Here is an 11800-nt window from a genome sequence, read left to right on the forward strand (position 1 = left end):
CCATCATTTGGACTAAAACAAAACAGAAAATATCAAGAGTCAAAAAGGTTAAAAACCACTGACCTAAAACTATTGACTATCTAACACAGTGGCTGGCATTAAATGTTTTCCTGAGTGTTACTTCTTTTATATTTAGTCATGTTAAATTATAGCGACGAATTATTCAAAATGTACTACTGACTGAGAACTGTACTATCCATTTACAAACATTATTTGATCAGTTCCCACAGTGATCTTATAAGGTATTCCCATCTAACAGGAGAGGAAACTAAAGCTAAGTAACTTGTCTAACGCTACATAAAGTGGTAGATGATTTGAACTTAGTTTGTCAACAAAACCCATAGCTTTCTACCATAGTACCCACATTAATAATCTCAATATAAATTTTCAATAAAATTTCTATGATGAAAATGAATATTTTCAGTTACCCATGACCTGAACAGAACTATAACCTGTATTATTTTTCCATTATGTTCAAATTTAAGTTCGCATAAAATATTTTCCATTTATAAACCTCTTTAGTCTTTTTTGATATTCAAAAAATGACAGTCATTTCTGATGGCCAAAGCATGAAGAACTATACAAAAACACTATTTCAGTTCAGCAAATGAAAAAAACCTCCAATTAAAGCAAAAAAATAAATTAAAAATGAGAAAAAAACTGAACCACAGGAAATGAGTTATACCTTGTTGTAATAGTGAGCTGAAACCTTAAATTTCAAAATCAGTTAAATTATTCCCTATGAGCAAACCTTAAGTTTATTCCCAGATGACCAAACCTATAGAAATCAAGTAAGTAAGCAGTGATGACAGTGTCAGATTAAACTACTGTATATGATACTGTCATGAAATATCACTTCATATGGATCAACCCAATCCTTGAAGAGTAATCTAGGCCTGACCTGTGGTGGTACAATGGATAAAGCATTGACCTGGAACACTGAGGTCGCTGGTTCCAAACCCTAGGCTTGCCTGGTCAAGGCACATAAGGGAGCTGATGCTTCCTGTTCCTCCCCACCTTCTCTCTCTCTCTCTCTTTCCTCTCTAAAATGAATAAATAAAACTTTTTTTTAAAAAAAAGGGAATTATCTCGTCCAGGTTCCCTTCAGATGTGTTGCCTGGAACAAAGGTTCAATGAAATGTTAAAAGGAGGCCCTGGCCGGTTGGCTCAGTGGTAGAGCATCAGCCTGGCGTGCAGGGGTCCCGGGTTCGATTCCCGGCCAGGACACACAGGAGAAGTGCCCATCTGTTTCTCCACCCCTCCCCCTCTCTGTCTCTCTCTTCCCCTCCCGCAGCCAGGGCTCCATTGGAGCAAAGTTGGCCCGGGTGCTGAGGATGGCTCCATGGCCTCTGCCTCAGACGCTAGAATGGCTCTGGTTGCAACAGAGCAACGCCCCAGATGGGCAGAGCATCGCCCCCTGGTGGGCATGCCGGGTGGATCCTGGTCAGGCGCATGCGGGAGTCTGTCTGGCTGCCTCCCCGTCTTCAACTTCAGAAAAATTAAAAAAAAAAAAAAAGTTAAAAGGATTGAAAGAAAAAAATTTAATTGTCAAATCTGGGAAATACTGGATTAAATAAAATTAAAATTGGTCTTTCTATGGGGGGGGGATGTCTGAGCCCTTAATATGTAAATATGAAACTATGAATCTCCAAAAGATAGATTCATTATCCTAATGAAGAAAATAAGGTGTACAAAGATTAAGTGACTTATCCAAGGTCACAAAGCTAGCTAATGGCAAACTTAGAATAAGAACCTAATTCTCTTGATTCCCACTCCAAAATTCATTCTACCTCCCAAGACTTCATCATACCTGATTTTTTTTAAAAAAAAGACAAAAAACAAAAAGCTTTTCCAAGAGTCACTTCTATAAAAATATAAGATGGGAAACAAAAGTGGCTTGTCCTGATAGTATTTACCACCACCCCACCAAAACAAATAAAAAATGACTAGTAGCAAAGATTTTTTTTTATAAAACAACAAAAGCCTCCTCAAAGTAAGGTGGGACATTGTATTTACAGATTATACACACTGATGGTACTCCAAAACATATATTCTTTCTTTTTTTTTTTTTTTTTTTTTTTTTTTTTTGTATTTTTCTGAAGCTGGAAACGGGGAGAGACAGTCAGACAGACTCCCGCATGCGCCCGACCGGGATCCACCCCGCATGCCCACCAGGGGCGACGCTCTGCCCACCAGGGGGCGATGCTCTGCCCCTCTGGGGCGTCGCTCTGCCGCGACCAGAGCCACTCTAGCGCCTGGGGCAGAGGCCAAGGAGCCATCCCCAGCGCCCGGGCCATCTTTGCTCCAATGGAGCCCCGGCTGCGGGAGGGGAAGAGAGAGACAGAGAGGAAGGGGGGTGGGGGGTGGAGAAGCAAATGGGCGCTTCTCCTGTGTGCCCTGGCCGGGAATCGAACCCGGGTCCCCCGCACGCCAGGCCGACGCTCTACCGGAGCCAACCGGCCAGGGCCCAAAACATATATTCTTATAGAAATATTTCCTCTAGAAAATCAGAGATAGAATCTTTTCTAATCGGTACCTGGATGGAACTAAGAGAATGGAATAAATGACAACCTAGATTGTGAGGTACATCTAAGCAGTGACCATGTTTATTTTGTTTAGTAATATACCAGAGCCTGATAGACAGTAGGCATTCCATACCTATGGGTGTGTTTGCTGAAAGAATGAATGATAAATCCCTGCTCTACAATTAGCTGTAGGATATTGATCAAGCTATAATCTCTCCGAATCTGGGTTTCTCCATTTGCAAATAAAGTGGTTAGACCAAAATCATCAAGATCTCTTCTACCTTTAAGAATTCATTAATCTTACACAAATTAAATCTCAAATCCCCAGCATCTAAGGATACGTCCACAATCAAAAATTATAATTAAAAAAATAACATTTGCAGATCACTTCATAGTCATTATTTCATTTAATATGCCCAACGAACCTGCAAATTAGAAAGATATTTCTACCCAGAGAAACTGACTGACTAAACCAGAAACACAAAGTTATTAAGTAGTGAAATGCGGAATTTAAACCCAAGATTTTAGGATTGAAATTTCCCATTCTTTCCATACACCTCCAATGATAGGGACGGAAATAGCCTAGACAGTGACAACATCATTCCCAATTTCAGCTGTTGACTTAACCGGGCTACAGGACAAAAGGTCTACCAAACTCCCATTCTCCCATCTTCCCAATGTTAAAGCTTCAACTCTTCTGTAAATAAAAATGACCTTAATGCAACAAATTAATCATATTTTTCTCCTTAGAGCCTAAGGTTAACTAATATCACTACTATAACAGCAGATGACATTATCAAAGAATGAAAAGACTCTAAATTATGAATAAAAATCTTTTGCATCAAACGACAATTTTAGCCTGACCAGGCGGTCGCGCAGTGGATAGAGCATCGGACTGGGATGAGGAGGACCCAGGTTCGAGACCCCGAGGTCGCCAGTTTGAGTGCGGGCTCATCTGGTTTGGGCAAAGCTCATCAGCTTGGACCCAAGGTCGCTGGCTTGAGCAAGGGGTTACTCGGTCTGCTGAAGGCCCACGGTCAAGGCACATATGAGAAAGCAATCAATGAACAACTAAGGTGTCGCAATGCACAACGAAAAACTAATGATTGATGCTTCTCATTTCTCCGTTCCTGTCTGTCTGTCCCTGTCTATCCCTCTCTCTCTGACTCTCTGTCTCTGAAAAAAATAAAAAGGCAATTTTAGTTCAAATAGTATGTACTCTCAGATCCTACTAAATTCAAACACCTTACACCATTATTATGCTACATTTAAAATGAAAACTCCACTTTCGGAAACTTTGCTAGTGGAAATGAGGCCATTTAAACCATTAACTCTTAGGTCTTGTTACAATACTACCATACTTCAAAACATTACTTCAACTGCAACTTCTCTTAATTTCAGTGGTAAACAAACCCAACTCTAGGCTCAACCTTGGTGTTAATCTAAACAAATGGCATCTACATCACCCTTGCCCTGCAAGAAATACAACTGGGCAACCAGAAGCATCCTGGGTTATGGATTTAAATTTCCCCAAGGCTTTAACCCACATTTGTTAAAGTTATTAACTTTCTATCTTAAAATATATACATACACAATACCAAATGTAATTGTTTCTCACAGCTATGGCAAAATCCCCTTTCAACAGCGAGTAGACTACACTAAAATAAACATATACTTATTAAACCTCTCAAGTATATAACACTGCATTAAATCCTCTGCCAAGAAAATTAAATGAGCATTATCTTTCTGGGGTTTACATGTAGAAACAGACTGGAATATGCTTAGTGAGTCCTAATTATTAAGTGTAAGTAGATATAACATGGGAACATAGTAATCCTACAGAAGAGTCAAGAAAAAAATTCTTCCTCCAAAGGAAAAAAAAAAAAGTCACTCACACTCATCTAAAATAAATATATACACCCAGAAAGGCACACCTAGCTCATTTATATCACAAAATCGTTAGTTACTATCGTGTTCTGTGAACTTCAGTAAGTCTGAGGCTTAAGGAAGTTAGCTTGTTAATAAGCCAACAATCTCCACTGACTCAAGAGGTCCCATACCTGAAAAGAAGTGAGCATGAACACAACTGAGAAACTTACTAAAATCAAAGCTACAAGCCATCGCATCTGCTGGAAAATGCTCAACAGCATCAGACTCATTGCCACTTACTTCAACACTGCTAAGTTTGAGAAAAGCTGTTGAAATTTTGCGGGACAAGAAAACCTTAGTGAACTGTCACAAAGTAAAAATCACAGCCTATATGACAGCTTTCCAGGCCAATTAAAAAAAAACAAAACCACAGGACCATCGAATGCATGAGATTCTTGGAACAAATTCTCCAGAACAGGCTAGGTTATTCACCCAAGTGCCAAGCAGTCGCCTGGGGAGTGCAGCAAATGATAACCTAGGTCCCAAAGACAGGCTCCTTTTCACACAAGGATGACTTTCCCAGTCAGTGCCAACTGTACACTTGCATGCTCCGAAAATAGGGGCAAGTCCTGAACACCACGGATTACAAGGGCAACGTTTTCCATTTTGTTATGGGCTGACGCTCAGAAGAGTCCCAATGCTGAATCGCTTGACCTATAACCTCGGAGTCACTTTCCAACTGTGCTCTCCCCCAGGATCATTATATCCCCAACGGAAGCCAATTATTAGTTGTAACAAGGCCTGGAAAAAATAGTAAGAGGACTCTAAAAGTTCACATAAGAGACACAGGCAAGTGGGGGCTTCCAACGTTGCAGCATCTTGGGTTCAAATACTCTAAAAGCCAACATATATACAAAGACACTTCTCCCTGAGGACCCCGGGCAAAAAGGGACACACGCAGACCGTCAGTCATTCCGACAGCACGGGGCTGCAGGGGTTCCCCCGGACCAGGAGCCCGGATCGAGGCTCCTACATGCCCAGAAAGGTCCGGGAAGCTACGCAGGGGTCTGCACTGTGGCCGGGCGGAGAGCACAGCCCCTTCTCCCGGGCCCCCTTCTCTCTCCTTCCCCACGACCAGGCCTCTCCTCGCTCCTGGTTCCCTTTTCTCCCTCTCTCCCCTCCCCCCCGACACACACAAAACAAGGCCACCTCCCCCCCAAATCCCACCAACTTTCCCGTCCCCCTCCCCTCTTCCCACCTCTCAAGAGCACACAGAAACTGCAGGCCAGGAGGCTCCTCAGGACGGCCCCCATCTTCCCTTCTCGCGTTCTCTTCTCTCACCGGCGAGGGGCAGCCCGAAGAGGGGGAGGCGAGGAGCCCGGACGGCCGCCGCAGCGGCAGGTCTGCACGCTCATGCTGCCCAGCTTTCCGGGGAGAGAAGAAAGAAAGGGGCACGTCAGGGCTCAGCGTGCGCCTCCGCCGCCCTCTCTACCGCGCCGCTCTGGCCGGGGCTCGCGCGACGCCAGCGTCTGCTTCCATCCCGCCGCCTCCTCCCCCGGCGCCCCGCTTCCCCCGCGCAGTTCCTCATTCAGCCTCTTCCTCTCACGCAGCGGCGCAGGGATACGGTCCACCCACCGCTGCCACGGATCCCCGCGAAGGTCTCCCTGCGCGCGGCCGAACCCCCTCCCTCGGCGCCGCCTCCTGTGCGGTTCCGAAAAGCAGTGGGGGCGGTGCGCGCACGACCTTCTGCTTGGAGACCCCGGGAGATCAGCTCCACATGCAGAAGAGAGCTGAAGGGAAAGGCCGCCCGGCGGCCGCATTCCAGTGGGATTCTTTCCCGGTCCGGCGGCTTCGATCCTCCCCGCGGAGGGCGTGAAACGACGTCGAACAACATTGGTGCCGGCGTGGTCGGGACTACTTTCTGCGGCTTGGCCGGCCTGCCGCCTGCTTCGCTCTTTGTGCGGCTGCCGCCGGCCGGGCCAGGTGGGTCTTCGGGTTCACGCCGGCTGCCACCTGGGCCCGGGTTACCGGGGACAGCGGGCCGCAGGCGGCTGAGCTGCGGGTCCACGCTTGGAGCCACACATGTCCCCCACATGAGGCAATGAGCTCAGTCTTTAGAGTTGGAAATTAGTGTAAGCATTTGAAAAAAAAATAAAATCCAATGCTACTTACACCAGCTTTAAACGTGGATCTGGTGAAGGCTGTTCAAACGACGACTCAAACTGAGATTTTTTTTTTTCTCCTGGCTTCCCAGAACTACAGATTGCCCCCAGAATTAAGTCAGACTTCTAAACCGGCAGATAAAATTCCGAGATAAATGTGTCAGCACCTAAGACACAGCAATGGGACAATTGGACAGGACTGTATTTGGGACTTGACACGTTGCGTTTACAATGACTGGCATATTTGGATGATTAGTTCTCAGCTTGAGGAGGAAAGGATTCCCCAGAATCTCAGACTTATTTTGCACAGTCAGCTGCTCCTGCTGCACTGGGCATTTAAAGAGTAGCGATCCAGATACCCCCTGAAATTACGTGGCTGCTGCAGTCTAGGAGGACACTCTAAACCAGAGTTCACTATAATGGAGCCATCAGGTCCATTTTGCCCAACTGTCACAAACCCTTACCTGGGGACACAAGGGCCAGGAAAAGATACTCCAGCAATGTTACTAGTATGTCGTTGACACTGAATTTCACCAAGTGCTAACACACACATCATATATATTTGACACAAAACTACCCTGGGGTAAGGTGACCAATCGTCCTCCTTTAGGGAGGACAATCCTTCTTTTGTAAGTTCCATCCTCCCTCCAAAAGTGTCCTCCTACATGTCCTCCTTTTTGATATTGGAAGATTAATCTGTAAATGTCCATATTCGATCAATGCAGAGTTGATCCATTGAGTGTGATGTGACGTATTTGTATCTAAATGAGTACTTTTTTCTTACAATTATTATTAAAAATTAATAGGCATGTAAGCATAATTATAATATAAAATATTGCAAATGTTTTATTATGCATTTATCATATTATAGTGTATTATTGTTGCAATGAATGAAATGTTTCTTTTATTAACAATATTGTTTTCTTCCATTTATTTTTGTCTTCCTTTTCATTGTAAAAAAGTTGGTCACCTTACCTGGGGTAAAGTAGGTTTTGTTACTTACTGTCCTTGTTGCAAAAAGGAGGAAAATGAAAACCTGAGGAGTTCAATGACTTATCCAAGGCCACTCAAATACTGCATAGCAGAACCCAAACCCAAGCCAGGACTTCTGACGTCACTCTCCTCCTTCCAAGAAATGGACCCTGAACCAGAGCAATGCAAACCTCAGACGGGAAGGCAGAAACAGACTACTCACTTTCCTCCTAAATTCACCTATGAAAGTCTAGCCACCATTGGTTTAAATTTCCTTCTTCCAAAAACCATGTCAGCACTCAGCAAGTTTTATATTCTGGCCTCCTCAATACATATAACTGAGAACCAGATTTTTCAGCAATAGCCACCTACGGCAGTGGTCCCCAACCTCGGGGCTGCGGACTGGTACCGGTCCGTGGGCCATTTGGTACTGGTCCGCAGAGAAAGAATAAATAACTTACATTATTGCCATTTTATTTGTATTTAAGTCTGAAGGATGTTTTATTTTTTTTAAATGACCAGATTCCCTCTGTTACATCCATCTAAGACTCACTCTTGACGCTTGTCTCGGTCACGTGATACATTTATTCGTCCCACCCTAAAGGCCAGTCCGTGAAAATATTTTCTGACATTAAACCAGTCCGTGGCTCAAAAAAGTTTGGGGACCACTGACATAGGGGATGTATTACAGTAAAGCTACTGAGGCTGTGGCAACACCATGATGTCAGTGATGAGGACTCGAGCTTTGGAATGAGACATGGGTGATGATCCAAACCCTACCAGTTACTACTGTGTGACTTTGGACATGATATTTAAATGCACTGCACCTCAGTTTTCTCCTCTGTGAAATGGGAATAATGCCTCTTTCAGACTTGTAAGAGAGATTAAATGAAATATGTAAACTACTCAATATATAATAATTTCCTTTCTTCCTCAACTCCTTTAAGATGAATGATGTTACAGTAACTTGAAATCTTGGGGAATAATGGAAGAGAGACAAAAAGTACATGCTCGCCTGACCAGGCAGTGGTGCAGTGGATAGAGCATTGGACTGGGATGCGGAGGACCCAGGTCCGAGACCCCGAGGTCGCCAACTTGAACGTGGGCTCATCTGGCTTGAGCAAAAAAAAAAGCTCACCAGCTTGGACCCAAGGTTGCTGACTCAAGCAAGGGGTTACTCAGTCTGCTGTAGCCCCATGGTCAAGGCACATACTAGAAAGCAATCAATGAACAACTAAGGTGTTGCTACAAAAACTAATGATTGATGCTTCACATCTCTTCTGTTCCTGTCTGTCTATCCCTATCTATTCCTCTCTCTGACTCTCTCTCTGTCTCTGAAAAAAAAAAAAAAAAAAGGACATGCTCAAAATGTTTACTGCAGAATTATTATTTATCATTGAAGGTAGATAACTGTGAAGCCAGTGAAACTTAATCTTTAGGACCTCTCACTTTCCCAAGCCCCTCCCGGCACCCAGAAGGGACCCTAACAATACGATTGCATGGTTCTATTCGCAAAAGTAAGATAATTCTGTATTTTTTTCAAACATATCTCAAAATTATGTTAATTTCACATTTCACAAAACATGTATCGGTTCCTATTTATAATAGAAAACTGAGTACAACCTAAATTTCTCTAGGCTAATCAATTAATAAAATGAGATATACAATGCTGAAAAATGATGCTTTGGAGGATGATGCAACAGTGTTGGGAAATGTTTATATCAATAGTTAGCTAAACATAAAAGCATGTAAAAGTACATGTATATTTTATTTACAGCTATGTAAAATATAAATGCATATACTTATATAAACAAACATTATACATATATATCTCACATATATAGATATATAAATCTATATGTGTCACATATTTGAGCAAAGATTGAAAGTAAATGCAATAAAACAGACAATAAGGTGGCAAAATAACATATTTACTTTTCTGTTCTTAAGTTTTACAATTTTTGAAGTACTTAAGCATAAATCTGCCTAAAGAATTTACAGAAGGATAATAACCCTGCAGCTGAGGCTTGAAATATAGGTAAGAGTTTGTCAGCCTAACTAGACTGACAAAGGATTCCAAGCAGAAGCATAGCACGTGCAAAGGCACTGAATTGTTAAAGAGCTCTCAGCATATTGGGGATTTGAAAGTAGACCCATATAGAGGATGTATAGGTTGCTTTTAAAGACTGTCAGGAAATGAGTCAAGACCATTAAGTAGGTATTGGATAGTAAAGAGCTTTTTAAAGTTATGCAAAGAAGTTTAGATTTTTAGCCTCTTAACCAGGGGTAGGCAACCTTTTTATACCTACTGCCCACTTTTGTATCTCTGTTAGTAGTAAAATTTTCTAACCGCCCACTGGTTCCACAGTAATGGTGATTTATAAGGTAGGGAAGTAACTTTACTTTATAAAATTTATAAAGCAGAGTTACAGCAAGTTAAAGCATATAATAATAATTACTTACCAAGTATTTTATGTCAGATTTTTGCTAAGTTTGGCAGAATAAATTTTTATAAAACAACTTACTATAGTTAAATCTATCTTTTTATTTATACTTTGGTTGCTCTGCTACCGCCCACCATGAAAGCTGGAATGCCCACTAGTGGGCGGTAGAGACCAGGTTGACTACCACTGCTCTTAACAATGTGGATATTAAAAGTTTTCCTCCTTGATTGGCGTGTTAAATAAATTATCTGGCAGCGGTGTGGATAATAGAAGGGAGGCAAGACAAAAAGTAGGATCACCAGTGCGAAGTTATTTTTAGTCTGTGAAAAGAATGGTCAGGACAGCAGAACTGGGGACTAAAAAGAAAGAAATAATAGATTTCAAGAATATAAAATCAAAACAGCAGGATTTGGTCACCTATCAGATGTGTATTGAGAGAGAGAGAGAAGTCTTAATGAATTATGCACTCAAATGAATGGGAGTCTCATTTACTAAGGAAAAAAATGCATACAGAGTACTTCAAGATGGGGTGATGATAAGTTAAACAATGGGTCTTTTTCTTTTTTCTTTTTTCTTTTTTTCTTTTTTTTTTAGTGAGAGGAGGGGAGGCAGAGACAGGCTCCCGCATGCGTCCCGACCCAGATCCACCCAGCAAGCCCACTAGGGGCGATACTCTGCCCATCTGGGGCCATTGCTCTGCTGCAACTGCCTGGGGCCAACTCGCTCCAGTTGAGCCATGGCTGCAGGAGAGGAGGAGAAGAGAGAGAGATACAGATAGAAAGAGAAGCAAGAGGGGGAGGGGTGGAGAAGCAGACAGGCGCTTCTCCTGTGTGCCCTGGCCGGGAATGGAACACAGGACATCCACACACCTGGCTGACGCTGAAGCTCTACCAATGAGCCAACAGACCAGGCAACAATGGGTCTTTTATATTGGCAGTGCCTATAAAACATTCAGCTGGAGATATTTACTAGACAGTTTTGATACAGAAATTTGAACTCAGGAGAAAAATGAAAAATGCAGCTACTGATGATGGTGGTGAGCTTATATACCACATAATCCAGGGGACATATTGTAGAATAATGAATAGTGATTGAATAGTAATTACTACAGTTTTCTGGACAATGACAGTAAGACATCGTCAGGAAGGGAAACCCTTATTTCTAATTCAGGTGAAGTTACTTTTGAGCCACCTCATTGGTGGGCTGAGGGTAGATAGTGTAGTTGAAACCATAAAACTACATCACAAGAGTACAGAGCATTTAGTGCAACTAGAAAAGTGATCTAGAGAAGACCCACGTGGTATACAAGTATCTAGGAAAAACAGGAGAAGAGAAGCTAGGGAAAGAAACCAAAAAGAGGTAGGTGGAAAACTGGCTTAAAGTGGTGCCATTCAAGAAGATGTGGTCAGTAATGACAAATACAATGGACTGTGAAGAAGTCTGCTAAGAGGAGAACTGAAAAAAGGCTACTGTGGCATAAGTTCCCAAAAGATTGTTGATGGGACCATACTTTATACCAATATTTTAGGAAAGTAACCTACTTTCTTTTGCTGAGCCAGTAACCCCTTGCTCAAGCCAACAACCTTGGGCTCAAGCCAGCGACCCTGGGCTTCAAGCCAGTGACCATGGGGTCATGTCTATGATCCCACGCTCAAGCCAGTGACCTCAGGATTGGAGGCTGGGTCTTCACCATCCCAGGCCATCACTCTATCCACTGTACCACCTCCTTGTCAGGCACGATCTACTTTCAATGAGTAGAATATAAACACCTTTCAAATAAGAATCTCTCATCTTCTTAGCCACAAAAAGAAAAGTTTATAGAGATATG

The 11800-nt window shown here is 42.7% G+C and overlaps 1 protein-coding gene across 2 annotated transcripts in view; it reads right to left on the bottom strand.

The window, feature by feature from the left end:
* LRP6 (LDL receptor related protein 6) overlaps positions 1 to 5986 on the bottom strand; it is a 156025-nt gene extending 150039 nt beyond the window's left edge. For both annotated transcript variants that reach the window (XM_066264382.1, XM_066264372.1), the window contains exon 1: positions 5653 to 5986. Coding sequence is in view for 1 of the 2 variants with exons in the window: in XM_066264372.1 (XP_066120469.1) it covers positions 5653 to 5707 (55 nt within the window). In the remaining variant the exon portion in view is untranslated. The remainder of the gene's footprint in view (positions 1 to 5652) is intronic.
* Between the last annotated feature and the right edge of the window lie 5814 nt (positions 5987 to 11800).

This window comes from Saccopteryx bilineata, chromosome 1 (assembly GCF_036850765.1).
Source record: "Saccopteryx bilineata isolate mSacBil1 chromosome 1, mSacBil1_pri_phased_curated, whole genome shotgun sequence".
NCBI lineage: Eukaryota > Metazoa > Chordata > Mammalia > Chiroptera > Emballonuridae > Saccopteryx > Saccopteryx bilineata.